This window comes from Amblyomma americanum, chromosome 1, assembly GCF_052857255.1.
Source record: "Amblyomma americanum isolate KBUSLIRL-KWMA chromosome 1, ASM5285725v1, whole genome shotgun sequence".
Taxonomy (NCBI): Eukaryota; Metazoa; Arthropoda; class Arachnida; order Ixodida; family Ixodidae; genus Amblyomma; species Amblyomma americanum.
Genome location: NC_135497.1, coordinates 434,878,949 through 434,902,836, shown reverse-complemented (window position 1 = coordinate 434,902,836; position 23,888 = coordinate 434,878,949). Strand labels below are relative to the sequence as shown.

Here is a 23,888-nt window from a genome sequence, read left to right as displayed (position 1 = left end):
GCATCCGCTTCATGGTTGTCGCTAACAGCGGCCATCCTTCCGGGCCACTTGAGTGACTTCATGTGGCGCTTGGAATGGAGAGTTTTGCCTACGCGTGATGGCCTAGAGCAGACAGCGCAGTGTCCAAGAAATAAAAAAAGCTTCGAAAAAGCCAGGGATAACTTGAAGCTCTTTTTAGAGCAAAGAAAGGAAGCATGCGCGTCAGCAACACGTCCCTTTCTTTGTATAAGGCTTAGAACAGTTTTTTCACCCTTTCGCTATCATATCAGCTTTGAAAATGATAGTATTCCTTGCATGTAAGACTGTATTTATTTTTGCGTGTTGCCTTCGAATCAATCAGTTGTGAGTGGTGCTCCGTCCCGTCTTTCTGCTTGTGTTGCGTCTTTTCTCGCTCCTGTAACGAAAGATGAACCGTTACCAACTTGCCCAGCAAGAAGTTCTTTTAAGGTAAATAAGGGTTTCTTGCTGTAACCTACATTGCACACCCCTGTCGCTTGAATCGAGCTACGGACGCATGCCCCCGAGGTGTTTGGTTGGAGCGTGCGCTCGTGCTTACTGGCAAGACGCTCGTCAAAGATTATCAAGTACGTACTCGTAGATTGCGGCCACTGTGTCTGCGGCGCTGTGAAGCTACAGAAAGGACTGTAAGACCTGCAAAACGAGTTGTTTGCTGCAGTTTTTTTTATGCCTTTCTTTTTTTCCCTAGAGCTATAGCTATAGCAAGAGCTGTAGCAGCTATAGCTGCTTTAGCCTAGTTCACCGAGTTTGGGTAGTCGTCTGTTGTGCCGAGCGCCACGCGTGGTCACAGCAGTTGAGGTGGAGAGATGCGAGACAAGGAAAAAAGGAGGAAGAAGAAAAGAAATATATGCTAAGCCTGCTGGGTCATTTTTATTGTTTAGAGACACTAAGGACTTAACTTTTGTCAAAGCTGGGTTAGCCAGTTGGGCTGGTGAAGAACCACCAATCCACTGCATTTGAAAGCAACGAACTGAAAGCTGAGTAGAGTCCTCCAGGGCCAGCAAACGCTCTTCGGAGAGTGTCTCATTTGCTCAAGAGTGTGTGCAAACGAAAGATGTAGCCACACTTTTGTGCCTACAGTGGTAACCATCCGGCACGAAAGTAAAAAGTAAAAAAAGTGAAATTAGTTGCTTGGAGTATTTACACAGTGTGAGTATTTTCTACCTTGAATGCATTAATTCTATGCGGCAGATGGACAATTTCGCCGCTACAGTACAACCGCAAACTTTGTGTTAAACACACCAAGTTTGCGGAACACAGAAAAGTGATTGCACAACCATGGCTATCGATACAATGCTCTCTAAATCGAAATGGGCAAGGACGGGAATTGAACCCAGGGGCTCTAGTTCCATTGCACAAGCCGGCGATTCCTTCAAAAGCGCGGTGGGACCCATGGTCCGCATTGGGTAAGCTGCACCTCTCCCAGGCATGCCACAAGTATCATGCAAGAAGGACCAAAATTTCCAATCATCTTTCCCTACCCAGATACCCAAAAGGAGAATTAGGTCCAGAACGCTTCAGCCACTGTGAGAAAGTAGTGGCAGTAAGCTGCCCACGAGAGTGAATGAGTGACAGAACATTGAAACAGGTTTGCATGTAAGGAAAGCAAAAGTGAACATAAATAATCAAAAAATACTAGTGGTTCATTGCTAAACTGCAGTAATGCGACAATATCTGTAATTACGTTGTAGCCCAGAATAGTTGAAGTCTGGGTGCCTTTGGTAAAACGATAAGCACATTACGAAAGCAAAGCAAAAATGGTAGTGTGGTTTGGAATGAAAGTAGCCAAAGCAGCGCCCATCGTCTAAACCTTGCACACAGCCCACTGTGGAGTTCACATCATCAAACATTGCATTGGGCTGGGCTTGTAATGCAACTCAGCAGTTAGTGCTGGCTTTAAAACTCTGGACAGAACAGCACCACTAAGTTGATGAAATCATACCTTTGTTGCCATTCCTGGCTATCTTCGCTTTGCTCCGACAGTTGCGAGAGCATTGCCTAGGGTGCTTGGGACAATCTAGATAGTGCTGCTATATGGTTATTGCATGGAGACGCACATGCTAGGAGAACTTAGCACAACATCGAGGTGCGACTGACACCGTGAAGAGTTTAGTTGGAGAACTTGCTTCCTTGTGTACTCGAGACCTTCAGCGGTTATGGCAGTGAAATTAAACATTCATGATCCGTGGGTTCTGTTGCTTGCTATTTTGGTACATGCCAGGATTAGGAGAGGAGATAAACGGTGATTGCTTCAACAAATAATAACCAGAAACACTACAAACTGGCTCATTCACTTTGCATTGCCAGTGGTGCAAACCAACTAGTGCTGGCCAATCTTGTACCAACAACTTTTGATGAATGCACAGCCTAGTGGCCTAGTGGCATCTTTCAGAATTCACAGTTCTGAATCAGATGCTTGATGCATGCAGCATGAGCACGCCACACAAACAGCACTTCAGTTTGTGTGAGTGCCAGCTTAACTGACACCCATGTACTGCTGTACCGAGCTTTTCGCAGCAGGTCTATCTTTTTGATTATTTTATGTCGTGGAAACCTCTAGAATGACATTTTTTCAGACAGCGGAAGTATATGTGGTGTGATCCAGCCAACAGAAGCTTAGGTCGTCAGCCTATTGGCCCTCCGGGCCTCGGCACCATGACCTAACACCTCCCGGTGGACCCACCTGTGCTTCCAACCAACCTACCATGCACTTATCAGTTCACAGTTTACATTCGGCTTCATCAATAACATGATTCCACCACAGCGACAATTTTTTTTCGATTTGAAAACTGAAACTGAACACGAAAACTGAAAGTTATTCTGATCCTCTTTCCACCAAGATTCAGTTAACATGAAAGTGTCAAACAAAAAAGAAAAACTAGAGATAAGACAACCCATTTCTGCATCCTTGTTGCGAAGTGAGCGAACATTTAAATGAAGGCATATTAGTCAATTTTGGTGCTGGTTCACTGCAACTGTGTTTACAGCTTTTGGAAGAAGGTTATTATCCTTAGCCATTTCAAACTCCAACAGCACATTTTAAACCTATTTGTTGGACACATTAAAACATGCCATGATAGAAGGTCACACACATTGCACACTACGATTGCCAACTGACCATCTGCTTTGTGCATGAAGACCTTTCCATTCCTGTGCCAGACATTCTGATACGCATTGTTTTTCCCAGTCCGTCAGTCGCCACAGATGTCGGTTATGACCAGTCATATTTTCCATAATGGCAATGTTGCTCTTTTCGTCCCTCAGTTTATTTCTTTTCTCAAGCCACTCACCTCTGACAGCTCGTCTGGTGTATCTAACTAATATTCCAGGGATCATATCGGGCTTTGCAGGTAGCCGGTGAATTGAATCGACGTCTGCGCTCGAAAGCCTTGCAACTCCTACTGTTTCGGCCACAGCGTTTACTTTATTCAGCAGATTTTCAGGTTCAGTGGACTGAATTCCATAGAATTTAAGGTTCAGCTTTCTGCTCCTCTATTCAAGATCATTGACTTCATTTCACAACATTTCATTTACTTCATTTTTGGACCTTAGCCTCCAAAACTGCCTATCTGTTTTGAATATCTTTTCTGTCTTTTTCCTGAGTAGTTAGCCTTTCTAGCACTTCGCCATACTTTTCTGACATTAGCTCTACACCTGTTTCAATGCTCGCTACAGTTTCTTTAGGCGGCATCTGCTCGTCTAATTTTCCATTTAGAGTACCAAGTAGGGCTTTAATATCGGCTATCTCATCACCAGCCAGTTTTTCACCTTGATTGTCTCCTTTTTTCGCATGTGGGACATGCCCATTTCTGCTTGGCCTACTTCGATTTACTTTTGTACTGCTTTACAGTCAGCCCAACACAGGTTCCAAGATGGTACAACTGGTTGCATACAATACATGTGACAAAACTTCATCGGGCATCAACTTGCTATTGCATGAGGAACAAAAGTCTGTCGACATCGTGCATTACAGACAGCAGTTTCAAGCAAAACAAACAAAAAAACGATAGCAGGATACTAGGGAAGCGGCAGTGGCAGCAAGCAGCACATATTCATAAAAGCAATCAAAAGGAATGACACCAACCAGCGAGAAACTAGAGCAGCGTTCAAGCGGTGGTCTTTCGTGCTGCCGCTGCTGCCGAGTGCTGGGGGACCAGAGCGGTCCGTCTTTTTTATCTTGAAAGGTGGTCGCTTGTCGCGCCACGCGTGGTTGCAGGCCTTTCACAGATCTGGGCAGCTTTGCCGCACTTGCGCAGCTGGGTTCCTTCGTCAGCTACACCGTGGGCAACCAAGCTGTGGTGGAAGTGAAACTGCGAGAAAGCAGAGCAGCGTTCAAGCGGTGGTCTTTCGTGCTGTCGCTGCCGCCTTTTAAAACCCTCTTTGAACTTTGACACATGCCTTTTGTGTCAGATTCCGTAAGTCCAGCCTGGGTGTGTCCCCAGGCCTGCCTCCACTCAGGCATCAGACCACACGAGCGCGACTGGCCCTCACAGTCACCTGGGAGTCACTGGCACTCCCATGGGGTTTCGCATCCTGAGAGGATGGGCCGCGTCCAACCCATCGCCACAGCTCACGCTGCACCACAATAAAACCTAGCAGTCAAAACTACACCGGCCCGTATCCGGTGGTGGGGGGGGGACGAGCAGGCCGCAAAGTCGGGAAGATTTCCCTCCCCGACAGACAGGCAGACAGGAAAACTATTTCTGCAAGTGAGTTTTAGACCCTGCTGGGTCCCTGGGCTACTGCACGGCCCCGCACTGCATCATGTTGGTCGTGTTGGGACGTGACGTTGGCAGCCCGAGTTACCGCAGCAAGTTGCGATGTCGGGTCTGCAGACGTGAGCAGGACCTCCCAGTCCTTCCAGCTGGAGATGGCGTGCTGTTCCTGTGGTGGAGGGTCAGCAGGGCAGCCGAAAAGGATGTGGGAGAGTGGCGTGAGGGTCAGAGCATAGAGAGCATGCAGGGGACATGCCCCAATAGTGAGATAAAAGCTCAGGGGATGACGGAGAGCGGGTCTGGAGGCGTCTGAAGAGGATCGGTTGGGAGGGGGGTAAGAGAGTGGTGGGGAGGGCGGTAAGTCCGAAGGTCCAAACGGGGTATTCGCGTGTGCTCCGGAAAGGTATGCACCCGGTCCCTCGAGAATCCCGGATCAAGACTGTACAGAGCCCGGCAAATCAAACCTCGGGCCAATTTATCGGCAGCCTCGGTTCCAGTGTTCCTAGAGTGAGCTGGCACCCACTGGAGCTCTACCCTGCGTGGCAAATTTTTGGTAGCGGTGTTCAACAATTGACAGGCAGGGGTGTGAATTGTGCATTTGGAAAAGTTGGACAGAGCCGTTTTGGAGCCGCTGAAGATGTACTGGGCGTCCTAATGTGCAAGGGCTAGGGCGATGGCGGTCTCCTCTGGTGTAGAGCCCGAGAGAAGAGGGTGAGTTAGGGAGTGGGGTTGGATTTGGCTGTAGGCAACTGCACGAAGCAATTAAAATAGTCTAGTTCCCTTTCTAATCTAATGCGCAATCTAAATCCTCTCTCGGTTTGGAGAAAAGAAAAGGTGCATAACTGGTTCACATTGTCGGTGGACACCTCAAGGGTGCCACGAATGCCTACTGAAAGCTAGGGTTGCCAGGTGTCCACCGACAAAGCGAACCTGCTATGTGCCTTTCCTTTCATCAAAACCGAGAGGTTTTAGGCTTCAAAATATGATTGGACTGGAAACTACACTGTCTCTTTCGCTTTGTGCAAGCCGCCCCTCATTACAAGAGAGTCATGCTAGGTGGCCATCAGCCGGTGGCTGTTGGCGGCCTGGTCGGCCCACTCAATGACCCAGACTTGCGACTTTAGGCCTGATCTGGCTAGCATGGCCTGTCACTGCTCGAGAAAAGGAACTTGTTACCAATCAGTGAGGGTAAGTTGGGAGTTAAACAAGAGTGAGGTGCTGTAGTGTAGAGCTGCGGAATAATTTCGACCACCTGAGGATTGTAAAAGTGCACTCACGTCGCGTACCACACGGGTATCTTTGCTCTTCATCTCAACCTAAACACGTCTGCCATTGAGAATGACCGAGAGCGGCCTGGCATTTCAGCGAGTTTGCTCTGAGCAGCAAAACGTCTGTCGAACGCATCATGGGCACCTCCTTTCTTTCGAAAACCATGCTCCTCGCAACGGAGCTCCGATCTTAAATGTCATCACAGTGTAATGAGGCGTGCACAAGTGATGTACTATCTGCAGCGTGCGCGGAGGCTGCTATTCATTGAAAATATGCACACTATACTCAAATTAAGAAAAATAACTAATGTACCTAAGGAAGAGTAGTGCACCACAATAGTCTATGCACCACCATAGTCTATGTTAATTTTTTCTCAGACGTTCACGAAAATGTCAAATCCTAATTGAAGACGAACTGCCTCCGGAGTGTTGGTCCTTTTAGGTAAGATAGTAATAAGTTACACTCATACATTGGCTTTTGAATCTGTGCCTGGGTGTACAAAAATCAGCAACACTGATGAGTGCTAGGGACACTTGGCCTCATTTTGATGATGCTATATATTAGAGAGAAATGAAGAACAGATCATTTTCCGTGTACTTTTAGTAGTTGCATAATATACGTTTGGTGTATGCATTTCTGCACTGCAGTATGTATGCAAATGGAGGGGACGTCTTGGTAATGCAAGTGCACTGAATTTAACTGCTTGTGCATTTGGCAGTGAAAGAATATCTCATGCTGGTCTGCGATACAAAGAAATTACGCGCGCACGTAAGCAATTCTTGATGTGTAAATGGAAGATCATGACGACGATCCACGACCAAAATCGGGAACCGATCACAGATCTAGAACAGTGGACACAAACCCTCCTATCGGATGTGGGAAAGGACACTTAACTAGTACATGACCCAGACCCAGGTGTAAATACGATTGACATCCGACTTACAAACATGTGGGAGGCAAGGCAAAGCCTGGAAAAAAGATGGCTTAAGCAAAAATACAACAAAAAACTTAGAAACAGGATAGTCACACTCACGGAAGAAAGTCACCACCACTCCGAACTTGCGTGACAGCAGTGGAACCATATCTGCGAAAATGTAAATGGCAATCTAGGCTCGAGAGAGACGTGGAATCTTCTACGGTATCTCCTTGATCTGGAAACGAACAAAGCTACAACTCAAAAAGAAATAACAAAATTTTAAACATAAACCCAGGCACGGATCAAGATATTATAAACACGTTACAGCAGAAGTACTTCTGCACAACCCAAGAGACGAAGTCCCTGCCCGATTATAAAGACAACCTAACCCCTTGCCTTGAACTGCACATCCGCACATTCCAAAAAAAAAAGCCAGGTGTTGAAAATCCGCCGCAGCAAAGAGAAGCTCGAGGCCCAAATAGTGGAGGCGCTGAAATTGTTGAAAGCATGTAGACAGCATTTGGGACGAATGAAACAATAGGTTCACGAAGCCCGAATTTTCTTTTAAAAAATCAATCGTCTCATTAGAAGCAATCCCACAGTGCCCAGGAACCCAGTGAAGGTGTACTTCTGTAATACGTGGTGGAATAATAAAATTTTAAGGAACAGCTCACAGGTGTATCGCTCAATTTTTTGAGTGATGTCAAGACGGAAAGGTTGTCTGAAAGTATAATAACCTGAGAGAGACTGCATGGAATCCTTATTAAGGCGCGCTCAATGGCCAGAAACTCGGCGACAAAAATAGGGGTATAGTCAGGGGCCCAAAATGAATAACTTTTGGGCCAATGAATGAACCACGTCTACCGTTGCCCACTGGGTTTCAGCAGCCTGGTATGAAACCCAACCGCGCAACCGCGCATTTAAGAAATGCTCAATTTCAAATGCTCTAGACGGAAGCGAGGACGACCTGCTGTGGGAGGCAGCTAGTGACAAAGAAGAGTCAAGCTGTGATGATGACAGTGACAGCGACAACTGCCATGAGGATGAGGGTGTGTAAGAATGCCTGTTTGGCTTGTATTTCAATAAAGTTGTCTTTGACCCTCATAACTGTGCGATGTCGGTTCCTCGCGTCACATTCGGGTTCTTTCGGTTTTTCTGTCGCACGCCCGAAGTCTACCCTCGCATTACAATCAGTTTTTTTTCCCCTTTTTACACCCGAAAAATCGACCCTCGCGTTACAATCGTGGTTGCATTACATTCGAGTAAATACGGTAGTCACAGCCATGGCGCATGTTCCCAAGTTTCGACCTTCGTGCGACCGACGCCAACAACACAGGTCACGAATGAACGAAGTGGATAGAAAGGTTTGAGAACCTTCTTTTAGCGTGTGATATCATGACAGATGCACGAAAGAAGGCACTCCCCCTGCACTACGTCGATGAAGAAGTCTACGACATATTTCGCTCCTTCCCTGACAGCGCTATGCAAGCCGCAACTGCAATAAGCATGACCCAGGCCAAGCAGAGCACATCGACGCCAGAATATGATGCCGCACGAGCGAAACTGAATTCATATTTTGCTCCACGAGTGAACTCAACATTTGCAATTAACAAATTCCGTCAAGCTCAGCAGAACGCTGATGAGTCACTGGATGCCTTCCACGTGCGCCTTCGTCAGCTTTCTCGCCACTGTAACTTCGAAAACGTCGATGCTGAAGTGCAGAACCAAATCATCCTCACCACAACATCGTCTCGCCTCCGAAAATATGTGATGCTCCATTCCCTCACTTTACCAGACTTGCTTAAACAAAGAAGAATGCTCGAGGATGTCGAACGGGATGTGTCCGAAATCGAAAAGAACGCCGAAAGCAACGTGGCGGTGTTTGCAATGCACAAGGAAGGACAACACCATGGGCAACACCAAAGAAATGGACAAAAGATGCCATGACAGACCTTTGCAGTGCAACGACCTTGTGTTTCATCAGCAAGTTGTCGCAACTGTGGCGGCAAGAGGCCTCACCAAGGCAGACGATCAAGCTGTTCTGCATGGGGCAAGACATGCAAGGCATGTAACAAGATTGGTCACTTTGCACGATTCTGCCATTCAACGACGAGAATGGTACAAGCAGTGGACTATGACAGTGGTTCAAACAGAATCTCGCAGGCAGCCTGCAGTAAGAAGAATTCAAGTACTAAGGAGCATGCAGCCACCTGTGACACCCACTGCAAGGCTTCCGTATGGAAGCCGAAACGTCTTTTGACAAAAGTCTTTGGTCCGCGTCTGCCTTTTTTTCTGTTGAAATGAGCTATCGCCTAAATGTGAATCTCCAGGAAACATCCATCAGAGCGTTCCCATACAAAGCAACATCTCCCCTTGATCTTCTAGGCAAAGTCTCTGTCACAATGAGGTCTGTCACAATGAGATAAGTGCATTGAAGAAGACATCTTTGTCATTCCAGGAAACTGTGCACCACTCTTAAGCTTCACAGCAGCATCCAACCTGGGTCTTGTCCAGATCACGTACCAAGTTCACAAGCAACCAGGTGACAAGTCGATCATGGAAGCATTCCCCAAGTTGTTTAGTGGAGTTGGAAAACTCAAAAACTAACAGATCCACCTCTTCGTGGATGACACTGTCCCACCTGTTGCACAGCCTCGTAGGCGTATTCCATTTGCCCTACGTGACGCCACAGAAAGGAAACTTGAACGCCTCCTGTCAGAAGACATCATTGAGCCAGCCATCGGACCTACACCATGGGTGTCCCCTGTGGTGTGCCTAAACCACATCAGCCTGATGAAATTCGAATCTGCATCGACATATGTGTTGTGAACACTGCCATTCAACAAGAACGACATTTGTGTCCAACAGTGGATGACATCATTGTTGCCTTGAATGGATCAACAGTATTCTCCAACCTTGATCTCAAGAATGGGTATCATCAGTTGGAACTTGAACAACTTCAAGGCAGCTCACAACAATCTCAACACATGTTGGCTTGTTTCGCTACAAATGCCTAAACTAACGCCACCGCAGTGGCTGAGTGGTTATGGCGCTTGGCCGCTGGCCCGAAAAACATGGGTTCGATCCCGGCCGCGGCGGTCGAATTTCGATGGAGGCGAAATTCTAGAGGCCCATGTACTGTGCGATGCCAGTGCACGTTAAGGAACCCCAGCTGGTCGAAATTCCCAGAGCACTTCACTACAGCGTCTCTCATAGCCTGAGTCGCTTTGGGATGTTAAACCCCCATAAACCATAAACGCCTAAACTTTGGCATCAGCAGTGCAGCTGAAATCTTTCAGAACACCATCTGCCAAGAGCTGAATGGCATACCCAATGTCCTGAAGTTTAGTGATGATATTCTTGTCTTTGGACAAACAAAACAGCAGCATGACGCCTCTTTAGCAGGTGTTCTGCATCAACTCCAAGAAGCTGGATTGACACTGAATGAAAAGAAGTGTCACTTTCATCAACGAGAACTGAACTCCTTTGGACTTATTGTTTGAGCTGATGGAGTACGTCCTGATCCCAAGAAAGTAGCAGCCTTTCTGCAAATCAAAACACAGGAGTCACCTCAAGAACTGAAGAGCCTGCTAGAAATGATCAACTACTCAGGAAGATTTCTGAGAAATCTAGCCGACTTCACACAGCCCTTACGTGAATGACAATGAAGAATGTTGCATGGGAGTGGACAGAACGATGACAGAATGCTCTTGAGAGCTTGAAGTAAGCCATGTCCGATGCGTTCACCCTTGCTTACTTTGAACCATCGCAACCGACAGAACTGGTAGTAGATGCAAGTCCACATGGACTGGGTGCAATCCTCACACAGCATGCCACGGAACACACTTCCCCTTTACCTTTGTGGAGTTCACTTCCTCTTGCTGACTGATCATAAGCCTTTAGTGAGCATACCGGGAAACCCACGAACATCACCATCTGCCCGCATTGAGCGCCTCACTTTACGTATTCAACAGTACAAGTTCGACGTGCAACACACTACTGGAAGCAGCAACCCTTCCGATTATCTTTCCAGGCATCCGGTTCCCGAGATGCAGGTGTGTGCCCGCATCGACAAGGTGCCCAATGAGTGTGTTAACTTTATCCAGCGCCACAGCATCCCAAATGTCTTCTCGGTTCAAGAAGTCGCTGAAGAAACTAAAGCCGACCAACAGCTACAGTTCCTTACCAGTGCTATCCAGCACCCCACACTCAACAGCTGGGCCTCAAACGAACTGAAGTCATTTGCACCTGTAAAGGCAGAGCTAACAACAACACCTGAGGGCATCATTATACGAGGAAAACGCCTAGTTCTTCCCAATAGCCTGCAGAAACAAGCAGTGCTGTGGCCCACAAAGGCCATCAAGGGATCATCAAAACAAAACAACTGTTGAGAGAAAAGGTCAGGTTTCCAGGTATGGACAATCTCGTGCACACTGATTAAAAGCCACCTACCATGTCAAGTAGCTGTTCCCCAAGCAAAGATGGAACCACCTGCCATCACTGAACCACCCAAAGGTGTCTGGGAAGAACTGTCGGGTGACTTCTGTGTTCCTTTCCCAGATGAAAAATGTGATATGGTGGTAATAGATGACTTTGCACGATATCCAGTTGTGCATGTCATACACTCCACAAGTGCAAACAACGTGCTTCCTGCCCTGCGACAAGTGTTCTGCCAGTTCGGAATCCCAGCACAGGTGAAAAACGACAATGACCACCATTCCAAGGTCGAGAGTTTGCTGCCTTCTCAAAGGAGCTGGGATTTCGACACAATCGAGTCACACCTTTGTGGCCTCAGGCTAATGGTGAAGTTGAATGGTTTGAGAACAGTGAAAAAGCATGTTCACACAAGTCAGCTTGAGGACACAGATTGGAAAGTAGAACTCGACTCTTTCCTCTTAGCATACAGGTCTTCGAAACACCTCACAACAGGAAGATCACTATATGAACTGCTGTTCGGCAGACCGATGAGACATCTGCCTTGCTACACTGAAGCTGCTTCGGAAACTGGAGACTTGAACAACCGTGCTCGAGAAAAACACAACAAACATCATGCTGATACACGAAGGCATGCCCAACCACATCGCTTCTGTGTTGGTCAACGAGTCTTGTGTAAGCAGGACAGACACGACAAGCTCACTCCGTACTATGATCCAGACCCTTATACAATTGTCAGCGTTCATGGATCACAAATCAAGGCATCGAGAGGAAATAGAGTGATAATGCACAACTCAAGCTTTTTCTAGATGCCTCTGGCATTAAACAAGCACCAGCCACACCACTCGACAATGATGACATCGTATATCCACCACCTACTTCATTGCCATGTCCTGCACCACCTGTATTGCACCAGTTCTCTAATGCAGTGCTACCCAAAGAAAAACAGAAAGCCTCCTCGTCATCTGTCAGGCTTCACAACCTCATTTTGTGACTGTTAGTTGATAGGAGACTTTCACAACCTTTCTCCAGTGAGCTGTTTTTACACCTTGTGCACATTCAGTCAACATTCCCCAAGGAGTGTAGTGCAGTGTTTGTAATTGGCATTTAGCCAATTGTGAATAGTGTGTTGGACACTAAGGTGAATAAAAACATGGCAGGCTTAACGAACAAGCCCCTTTGTATAGACACGCTGTCTGAGGCTCTCTATGTAGCCCATTGCTACAGGCGCGCTTATGGGTGCTGGCTCCGCGGTGTCAGCGTCGTCATTGACAGAAATGAAATTATTCCAACCAATGTCATGACACCCCACGTCAGAGTCGACGACGCGCTGCCACAAATCGCCACCGGGCTGGTCATCTTCCAAAGCATCAGGCTCGGCACCAGACACTGTGTCGACGAAGCCGGCCTTGCGGAAGCAGTTCCGCATGCAAGTGGCCGTCACCTCCACCCAGGCCATTTTCATCATCTCGACCGATGAATACAATAGAAATGGGCACGATGTTCCCGTCCACCATCCCGAATTACAACCAGGGCCCGAGATTTGATCGAAGCCAAGGAAACGTTCGCACCGCAACAAGAGCGACAAAAGCGCACGACGAGCTGGATGTGCAAGGTGCACAGGCGGCAATCATGCCAATCAAGCTAAAGGTACAGATGCACAGCGCCAGCAGAGAGACCAAAGAGGGCCACCCGTGAGCGTCAGTGCAGCCTCCACTTGGTTTCCACGGAAGGCCTGCTTCACGGAGCGTGGCCTCAGCGATCGGCACCGGCAGCAGCGCAGTTGATTGCGGAGGCCACGCACAGATTTGCAAGAGTGAGGAGAGGAGAGCGGTTGTGAGGAGAGGCGGGAGGGCAATCTTGGAAGGTTGGCCGGCGGGGAAAGGGTAGCTCGCTTGAGAGCAGCACGAAACGGGGTGGGCAGTTCGCGTGCGAGAGGTTTGGGGAAACATACCGCGCGCTGGGCATACAAAGCGGTCGGAGGCTGGTTATCTTGAGTCGCGGCGCCGGGCTTACGCCGTCCGTTCGCTGTAACCGATCAGCAGGGCTTATTGGCGTTCGTTATACGCGTGATTTTGTGCCATTAAAATAATGTATATTTTGACAGTCGTGCAGGTCTCGTTTGTTATAAGCGACAGTTCATCTTAAGTGGGGTCGTTATATGTGGGCTCGGCTGTATTGTACAGTTCTCTCTCTCCATTGCTTCTGTTAACTGTTGTTAGTAACTATGTCGGCACTGGCTTGTAGATTTTTCCTGAGTCATGTCAGGCTGTGATTTACAGCTTTTAGCCCTGATATCCTTCCAAAATTCTGGTAAAATAAATTGAATTGAACTGACTTGTTTAGATTAGGTTCTGACTGGCAAATGTGTTATGTACAAAGAGTTAAAAACCACAAGCTGTTTTTTCTGCAATTATGAAATCAATATGACTTTGCCGATGACTTCGGCTTAATCGCTGAGGTGATGCCATTGTGCTTGAAATGGTGTCAGCTCATTTTGTTCCTGAACGAGCTGTAAACCAATGTGAAACAAAAAGAAAAATAAGCAAACCACATGGAGTGGCAGAACAAGCTGTCACATATTTGCGTTGTGGTTGCACTGAAGATTTCACAAACAATAACAAATACCAAAGTCATGAAGCAGCACAACAGATGCCTGAACACTGTATGCAAGTTCACCGCACAACATGTGACTCCATAATACAGAGCAGAGCGATTAATATGCTTTTTCAAGGAATTGCAAAAAAGAAGTACTCGCAGGCCTTAATCGCATCAGACAGGTTATAGCTTGAAAAATTATATTTCACTTCGAAATTATTGTTCAGTGCAAATATATTCCGGAATGAGGTTTCCATATATTCTGAAGACAAAGATGGTTTGGTTTGGTTTATGGGGGTTTAACGTCCCAAAGCGACTCGGGCTATGAGGGACGCCGCAGTGAAGGTCTCCGGAAATTTTGACCACCTGGGGTTCTTTAACGTGCACTGACATCGCACAGTACACGGGCCTCTAGAATTTCGCCTCCATCGAAATTCGACCGCCGCGGCCGGGATCAAACCCGCATCTTTCGGGCCAGCAGCCGAGCGCCGTAACCACTCAGCCACTGCGGCGGCTTGAAGACAAAGAGGGCTGTGGTATGTTCCAATATCGTCACTCGCACCGTATATATCCAGCAGCACAAAGAACTTCTGAAAGCTATAATAATTTCAGAATAAGCAGCTTAATTATGGGGCACGATAATGTGCGTGCACAATTGGTACATGTAGCACAGAAACTGGTCAAACAACATATCAAGTCCTTGATGATTGAAAGCACTACTTCACTATCAAAGCTGAAAAACCAACAGTACGTGTGAAGCCTCAACCTTCAACCTTCAATGGAAAACCAGTGGCAGAGGCCTTGTGCGACTGCTCTATCAACGTGCAGAACCAGCGAAAAAGACAAGTAAAAAATACAACCCTCGACTTTAAGGGGGGACACTACCCTTATGAATGAAATTTTGAACCGCTTGCTCGGTTCAACTCAAACTTGCAGGGCTGGTTTATATTACTGCTGGGACCATCTGTGCCAAATTTCAATACTCTGGAATAAGTATGAAGCAAGTTATGCAACCTTTATGACAAGGATGACTATGCTTGCTTAGGAAAATTATCGTTTGAAAAATAAGCGTAATCTTCCAAATTTTTCTGTTATGTGGCTTTAGGAATGACCAGAGCACACAACTGTGGAATTATTTTGCTTAATTTTGCAATATATCGAAAATATGCTGCCTTATAAAAAATGGCATTCATTTTTCATCTGCGCCACTTCTTTCAAACTAGGTTTTTGGCATAAAAAAAGGAAAAAATAGGCAAATTGAGCCCACAGTTGTGTTCCTCACAAAATTTCACTGCAGATAGTCTGCTACAATATTAATATTATCAAGTAATACTGGAACAATAGTTGAAACGAGAAAAATGGACTCAAAAAATTGAAAATCTCCTCACTGTATTTCCGGACCTCTAATGTTCAGGAAAACCCTCCAGCAGCATATGTAGGTCCCTCTTTAACTCTGCTGCTCAGCAGCAGTGGCTTCAAGTTTGTGCTTTTTTCTGGCCACCTTAGAGCTCTGAATTGCTCTTGCTCGTGCCCGCACCACGCACAATTTGGTGTTCTCCTCGATGTCCATGGTAGTATGTGTGCCACAGGTAATGTCCAACTTGTCTGAGACTCTTTTCAGTCCCATCGGTCCTTCATTAAAGTTTAGAACAGCTAGTGCTGCAGCTGTCTCGATAGTTCTGAGAGATGCAATCTCTGTCTTTGGACACCGCTTCCACACCGAGTTGAACGACTCGTGGGCACTCTGAGTGCATCCTAACGGCCTGCGTGGCATCGTGCATGGCATCGTGAGCAGCGTCCATTGCAGCACCGTGTTTCTTTTCTCCTAGCAGCTGGTAGGTCTTCAGATGCATTGGTGGCGGACTATTCATGCTCGTGAACAAATCCTTCAACTTCATGAAGTTAATTCCGCAGTTCCGGGCAGCCAATGCGAGACGCACGGGGAGCTCCGGATGACGGCTCGATCCCACGAAAGGAGAATGCAAGACTCGGACGATGTTTCCGCACCCACTACCCAAAACAACAAACTGAAGGTTCGCCCCTGCACCACTTTGTTAAACTGTTAAATCAAATGACTGCTCGCTGCATAAGGAACACAACAGCGTGCCTATCATTGTTCTTACCGCTGCTACATCGACAAAACGGTAGCTAGTCGGCACTTGGGGCCCACCGCTGACGTTGGGCGTCGCACGTTCAGTTGAGCGTCGCGGTCGTCGCATTCTTGAAGGAGCGCGGCCTTCCTTTCAAATGCAGTCAGCAAATCCTCGTCATCGGGGCTTGAGTAAGATGCTTCAGTCCCCGGCGATGGAACGGAGATAGGCGATATCGGTCGTTCCAGTGCTCTCGGTCGGCCTGTGCTGGCTCGGCCTCTCGCTTTCGTGAAGCAGCTTCGTTTACCGAAGCTGTTCCGCGACGCGAATTTTGTCGCTGGCATTCTTCCAACAAAAATATATGTTTGAAGAAACCAGAGGAGCCTGACAAAGAGAGGCCTTGCATAGCGTGAAACGGCATTTAAAGCGTCACGTGCTGCGTTTGCACCAATCACAGCTCAAGTTTCGGTTTGCTAGCCAATCAGGGCTTCCCGTTTTCAGATTTTTGCGTTTGCTTTTTTTAACTTTGCTGACGTTTTGCTCTACTCTCGACGGAAGCACGTGTGCTCGCTGGAAAGAAGAAGAAACGACGCTTCTCCCAAGGGTACTCGCTGCTCACTAGGCCTAATAGACGCTCCGCACGTGCACTTTGAAAATGCCGATTGCGGGCCATTTTCCTCGACCCGAAACGACGTGCGGGTGCCGCCGACCTTTCAATAAACGAGAATTTCTGCGTTTCTAGAGCACACCCGTGAATAAAATTTTGCCGAGAGCTTCTTTATTAGTCCGGGAATCAAAAATGAGGATAATCCAAAAATGGACTTTTTGGCCCAAAATTGCAGTTTTTTGCACCATGTCCCCCCTTAAACAAGAGTGGTGGTAAAAAGAGGCATAGGCCTGTCTTCAGAGGGAAACATCAGCATAGTGCTGTACAAGTGCTCTCGCTCTGTGCCACTTACGCAGTGATGCTCCAGTGCCCCTGTTTTGTGTAGTGGAAAAGGCGCGCGATCGAGCCCTTCTTGCGGTCCCCAAGTCAATGGCACTACTGGGGCGAACTAAGGAGAAGGTTGCAAATGAAAACAAAGCGAACAATACAATAAGGCAACCAAGGAAAAAAATGATAAGAAACAAAAAGCAAATGATGACAAAACGAAACTTCAAAACTATTAAACAAGCTACCATCCCTGCCAGTGGCAACGTGAAACATAGGCTTACTCAGTCAGTCTAAAATATGACGATTATGACTCATTTTTAATGGCGCAAAGGCAGTTCACCAAAGAGTGCCATGCTTAGTGAATTAGATGTGAGGCAGTGGAAACAGGGAGCTACGGCGCAAAGCCAGAAGTGTCGACTGCTGACAATGGCACTGAAACAGAATTACTGGCACTGGTGTGCTATTGCTGAACAGCTCAAAGCCCGATGTTGATGCTAAGCTTTGTAATGGTTTTTCATTCATCAAAGCTGCCAGAATGCAGCTAGTATATCGCTTTGTTTGTATTGCAAGGAGCAAGCACATTTACCTCAAATGATTGCACCCGGGCAGAACTCATTCTATGTTCCTCAAGACTGTTGTGGTCACTCTGCACACCAAGTCTCGAAAGTTCCTTGTTGGCTTTTAATTGAGCACAAGTGAGCGGCAGGCATACTGTTCAACATCCACCGAGCATGCTTGTTGCTATCACTGCGTCCGAGTCATTCAGTTCTTTGCGGGCGCAGCTCCACCTAATAAACAGTTTCTTTTGGAAGCTCTTTTCGCTGTCTTCTTGACTGCCATCACCACTATATGACAATATATAATTCTCAAATTACTGCATATTCTTCTTAGGAAATTCCACTGTAGACAATATAGTGCCTTCATAATGAATAAAACACTGCAGCCAACCTTTAGGCATTAAGAAGCTATTGGCCCAGACTGAAAGCTATCTGGCCATTTCCAAGCTGCAAAAAGCAATCAACCTCGAAGATTCACGACCTTGAAGCAGACAACGGTAGCGGCGGCAACAGTGCAGTTCAGCATCAACTACTCATCTGCTTTGGAGTAGCACACCGGCATCATTAATTATATGCAAACACCCCTATCAGCCGTCATTATTTCTGGCTTCATGCTACCTATGTGCCGCAGCTCACAGTTTTTTCACTATCCCTACTTCTAGTCCACTGCAGCCATGGCTAAAATTTTTTTTTCCGCATAAGCTGTGGTCAGCCAATCTTAAAAATACCACTGGTACAACATGCAGAGTCAAGTTACTTATGGATCACTGTTCAAAGTGTCAACGCACCAGAGGCACTCCTGGTGTTGTAGACCCGCACGCCAGGCCTCCGCACCAGAGTCGAAGTACCGCTTCCGGGCCTGCTTCACATAAGACAGTAAACACATGGCAGAAATGACAGCACTGCACCACTCACGGGAAAACTGCACAGAGTATGAGACCATTAAAAAAAGATAAGAGAAGGGATTCAAGCAAAGGCTGGATGAGCAACCGATTAAATTTTCGATTAATTAGTAAACACTTTAATACCAATTATCTTTCTAACCAGCTAGTAAATTCATGCAAGTTAAATAAGTCAAGCTCTTAAAAATGTGTGCAGGTGCCGAAAATGTCTACACCACATGGTTTGCTAGTGAGCCGTGTAATGGAATGCTCAAAGAATCCCCGAACCTGTACAGCTCTGCAGAGGTGAACATGAAAGATCCCCACCTTAGAGATTTGGAGCTGCCGAACCGGCTCAACAGTGAACGCGGTTGACCAGACGCTTTTGACAAAAAACAGTACATTGTATTGAGGGTATGTTCTGGGTTAAGTAACCTGCCCTCTAGAGCAGCAGGATAGTGAATGCAGGTAAACATGCCAGCCAACTATACCATGTCACGTCGGCGCACTAGACAAACATGTCCACAACTCTAACCACTCAACAGCAAAACGTTAAAACTACTGTGCCCACAGCAGTGGATCGCAAGCAAGGAGCTTCCGCCGAAGTGAAAAAAGAGCCTCAGCCATGGTCACAGCAGGGGTAAGAGCAAAGGCAAAGGCCGTGGCAGCAGACCATACCTGCGGTTTTCCATGGATCCGTGGCTGGAGACCGAGTGTTTCATGGGTCGGCCCTGGGCGCTGTTGAGCGAGTTGCTGAATGAGGAATTGCTCATGCACAGCTCGCCCTGAAACATGCGCTGCTTGCTCGTATCCAGCGAGTTGAGCAGCACATCCGCCTGCTCCTTAAAATGGTCTGAAAAGCCCCAGAAGGCCCTGCAATGTGTGAAACCAGAATAAAGCACCGTACGACGCAAAGAGAAGTTCACGAGCCATCGTGATGGGACAGGAATGTTTGGAATAAACGCCTGGAAATACAGATGAAATAAGTACTGAAAAGATCAAAACTCACAAGCAGCAGACTTCTTTGTGCCAGAAACATCCAGAAGGTATGACGAGTTAATCATTACGAGTGATTCACAGCAGCAAGTTTACAATAGTGTACAGTAGCCGACGGGTAATTCGGACTCAATAATTCGGACTTGTAGGATATTTCGGACCTCGATGAGGCACCGTCAGCCACCCCATGGAAGCGCATGCATATTCACGATGGATATTTCGGACTTCAAGTCCAAAAGTTCGATATTTTTGGACTAATTTCAGTCGCCTGTGGGCCAAAATTGGCCATCTTATCAGCTTTTCGACAGCACAAACGGCGCCATCTTGGATTGAGGTGGATTTACGCTGCAGCTGGCTTGGCTTGGCTTGACACACTTTCGGTGCCTCACTGTAGCCTGTAGAGATCCCTGTGATCTCTGACACTTCGAGGTGGCAGCCGGATCGTCACGTCGTCAATTTTTGTTGCAGACGTTGTCGCGGGCAGTTATTGCTTGTCCCATACGTTGAAAATTGGTTGTTGGGGGAAGGAAGTTGTGCAGCAGCTATCTCGCATCTCAGCGGGAAGGGATAAAGGAGGAACTGAGAGAAGAAAGAGGTGCCATAATGGGGGAGTCCAGAATAATTTCGACCATCTGGGGATCTTTAACGTGCACTGACATCGCACAGCACAAGGGCACCATTGCGTTTCGCCTCCATAGAAACGCGGCCACCGAAATCGGGTTCAAACCCGGGTACTCCAGATCAGTAGCCGAGCGCCCTAACCACAGAGCCACCGCGGCGGGTCTCATACGTTCGCCATTCGCTGTTTCGTCACTTGGGTTTCTCTGACCGCGTCAACCGAGTGGCACTCAGTCTTCACGAAGTTACATCCGTTCGCCGTTTTGTGATTGCATCCGGCGGTTCCGCCGCTTTGAGCGAAAAGTGCCTTGTCTTTGCGTGTGTTTGAGGAGCGGTGTGGTACACACCGGGGTTGTGGACAGCATGGCTCCGCCGGGTCCGTCAAAGAAGCGTGGGAAGTATTCCAGCTAAATGCGGTGACCTTGCTGTCTAGTGCGCACAGTGAAAGCACAACTGTGGTACAAATACAGGCGCAAATCGTCGCCAGCAAGAGAAATTTTCCGCAAGGTAAAATCTGACATTTTTAAGCCGATTTCATCTCAATAATGTGATTTTTTGTACTTCACGGATTTTTCGGACTGTTTGATTATTCGGACCATTTTTCGGGTCCCTTCGAGTCCAAAAAATTGATCGGCGACTGTATTTGTGTATGATAGACTATCAAAAATATAAGTTCAGTACAAGGAGCATCGAATCCAAGCATATGGATGGAAAGTCTGGGTTGCTAGGAGGCTGACTGGAAATACTAGTTTTGTAAACTTTTTCATATTCTTATTTCCCTAATTAAGAATGTATACACAATGCTTGGATCATTAAAGTAGATGATGTCCCCATAGTGATACCTGTCTCGCTCCTTCAGAAACTAATGCTGCCTATGTTTCTAGCACTAATTTGTCAGCATGCTTTCATGACACATGGATAAACTGGTAACCATAACCATAAGGAAGGTGTGAGCCGGATGCAACAACTGTAATGAGCCCACGGTTTGTTAGCTGTTATATCTCAAACTATTCTTCCCTGCCAGCCCACGAAGAACACTTTGTCAAAAAGGGTTGTCCATTACACAGCCTGAGAACATCCTTGGTCAGAACCGATACAAACACAGCGATAACCTGACCTGCCGCTTTAGTATGGAAATGCAAATCACGTTTGAACTTCCACAATAATCTAAAATTTATGATATATCGGGCTCTTAAAAGCAGGGTTGCTGATCGAGCTAGTTGGGACACAGATGACATTTTGGGTGAGAAAAGAAAAAAAGAAAAAAGGGGTATGCTATAACAGAAAGAACTGCCATAATGCCACAAACCTTCGCTGTGGAAGCTGTTCTACAACTTCAACACTAACAAAAAGCACTAGGCAGAACTAGGCAATAAGAGCAACAAAAAAAACACTATGTATTTGTAACAGGGCTTGAAACAGATGACTACAACTATGGCAATGGTTGTGATTGTTGTTATGGTCCGGATTACAAAGTTAATACCATGACAGAGTAAGCCGCTCACTTGCGTGAAAAGGCACGGGCTTCAGGGTCAGCATCGCTGATTCCCTTCTTGATGGCCTCCTGGAGGATGGCAATGTGCCTTTCCAAAGTGTGCGTGGGCATCATGTGCAACAGCTCTTCGAGAAACTCAAAGCATGATCTGCACAAGGTTAAAGACAAGGCAGGATTAAAAGCCATCACTGAAAATGCTGAGAGAATGCTAAAACCTTTGACACAATCGCTATGTTTGTCATACGAAAAGCTTTCTGGTGGTTGTTTGAAAGGAAAGACTTCAAAGCACAGCTTGCACAGTGAATGAAAACAACTGGTACTCATCCAAACATGCTCCAAAAGGAGGCTGACAACCATTTCATCACAGAGGGTGCTTGAGTTATGTTTTAGGAATTGCATTTTACCTAAATGCTAAACTAACTTACCTTATAAACGCGTGTAAGGGCCACACCCATGTAAGGGCCGCACCCCATATTCCCAAAGGAAATATTTGAAAAAAAAAAAATCCGTGTAAGGGCCGCACCCAAAATTTCCAGGAAACACGCAAGAATAGCCTTCGAAATACATGCGTACAGGAGCTTCGAGGTGCCGCCCATGGATGGCACCCGAGGCCGCGGGTCATCATCATCATCTTTTCTTCTGCCGCGAGCTTCTGCTACTGTACTTCCGCTATCCGTATCGGCATCGGTATCGCCAGGTCTAACTTTGTTCTGTTCTGGCTGTCAAAGCATGCGTTTTTTGGTGGTTGTGTTAGCGTGGTCGCTTAGCATAGTTGTTGCTTTCGTGCACTGTCGTTCTTCACTTTTTCATGAACTGCCTCCGAGCATTGTCACTGTTGCACGATGGGCAAGCACCTCAACAGCTACACGGCGGGCTTTAAACTGAAAGTAGTGGAGTTCGCTCTCGAACACGGCAAGCGTGCCGCGGGCAGAAAATTTGATGTGGACGAGAAGTGTGTCCGACGGTGGTGCGGACAAAGGGATGCGTTGAAGAATACCAGCCCCAAAAAGCGCGCTTTCCGAGGCAAGCCACGCAAATTTCCTGAGCTAGAAGAAGAGCTGCTATGCTATTCAATGGAAGTGCGGAACAACGGCTACGCGTTGACAACGGACATGCTGCGCGTGAGGGCACAAGCCTTGGCACGTGCTAAAAGCATACCGCACGAGGACTTCAAGGCTAGTGCCGGCTGGGTACGAAGATTTCTGAAGAGGAAGGGCCTATCATTTCGGCGAAGGACCACGCTGTGCCAGCGGCTGCCCCCCGACTACACCGACAAGGTGCTCAGCTTTCAGAAGTATGTCATCGGTCTGCGTCGTGAGCACAACTATATATTTTCGCAGATAACGAACGCCGACCAGACCCCCGTGTGGTTCGACTGTCCCGAGAGCTGCACAGTTGAACTGAAAGGAAAGAAGAGTGTTTTCGTGCGGACAACCGGCGCGGAGCGCCAACGGTGTACCGTTATGCTGTGCGTCACCGCGGACGGGCGGAAGCTGCCCCCCTATGTCATCCTGAAAAGAAAAACGATTCCTAAAGGCGTTTTCCCCAAGGGAATTGTAGTTTGCGCCCAAGAAAAGGGCTGGATGGACGATGAGCTTGTGCTTGACTGGGTAAAAAGCGTTTGGAAGAAGCACCCAGGCGCCATGCTGGCCCGATGATCGCTCCTCGTCTTGGACAGCTTCCGCGGTCACTTGACGGGTAGGGTTAAGGAACGCCTGCGCGGTATCCCCACAGACATGGCCGTGATACCGGGCAGCCTCACCGGCATGCTGCAACCCCTGTATGTAAGCGTCAATCGGCCTTTTACGGTTGAATTTCGAAGGCAGTACCCGGAATGGATGGCCAATGGCAATCACGACGAGACGTTGACAGGGCGGCTTAAGAGGGCACCGCTCACGACTGTTCTTGGATGGATTTTGTCCGCGTGGAATTCCGTGTCGACCGACATTGTAACCCGGAGTTTCAAAGTGACCGGAATTTCACACAGTTTAGACGGGACCGAAGACGACTTTCTGTGGGCTGAACATTTACCTGAACACAGCACCAGCTCGGAGTCTGAAGACTCCGTGAGTGATGCCTGAACGGTAAATAAATTCCGCGCATTCCAGATTGAATTGGATTTCACATGAAAAAAAAATTTTTTTTTCGAAAATCGCGTGTATGGGCCGCACCCCGAAATTTGCACCCCGAATCTGGGAAAAAAAGTGCGGCCCTTACACGCGTTTACAGTTGAAACCCGCAATAACGAAATCGCGAGGGAAAGCAAAAAATTTCGCTTCCGCGGGAATTTCGTTGATGCGAGAATGAGACAGAAAAGACAAGAAAATGAAAAAAAAAATTTATTGTCAAAAGTCGGTAAGCTTGCTT

At 47.2% G+C, this 23,888-nt stretch overlaps 1 protein-coding gene and 1 pseudogene across 17 annotated transcripts in view; one reads left to right on the top strand and one right to left on the bottom strand.

Moving 5' to 3' along the window:
* Positions 1–226: 226 nt before the first annotated feature.
* Positions 227–23,888, bottom strand: part of LOC144115893 (CLIP-associating protein 1-like) — a 29,192-nt gene continuing 5,530 nt past the window's right edge. Inside the window, exons 1-9 of one of the 17 annotated variants that reach the window (XM_077650518.1) lie at positions 21,532–21,920; positions 19,091–19,285; positions 18,320–18,393; positions 17,000–17,095; positions 8,871–8,959; positions 7,036–7,086; positions 4,417–4,593; positions 4,103–4,328; positions 244–394 (exon numbers count right to left, since the gene is read on the bottom strand). In XM_077650518.1, the coding sequence (XP_077506644.1) occupies positions 8,934–8,959; positions 17,000–17,095; positions 18,320–18,393; positions 19,091–19,285; positions 21,532–21,920 (780 nt within the window). In that variant the 3' untranslated portion in view covers positions 244–394; positions 4,103–4,328; positions 4,417–4,593; positions 7,036–7,086; positions 8,871–8,933. The other 16 variants (XM_077650511.1, XM_077650525.1, XM_077650515.1 and 13 more) reach the window with 16 other exon arrangements.
* LOC144115897 (uncharacterized) lies at positions 7,096–8,865 on the top strand (annotated as a pseudogene).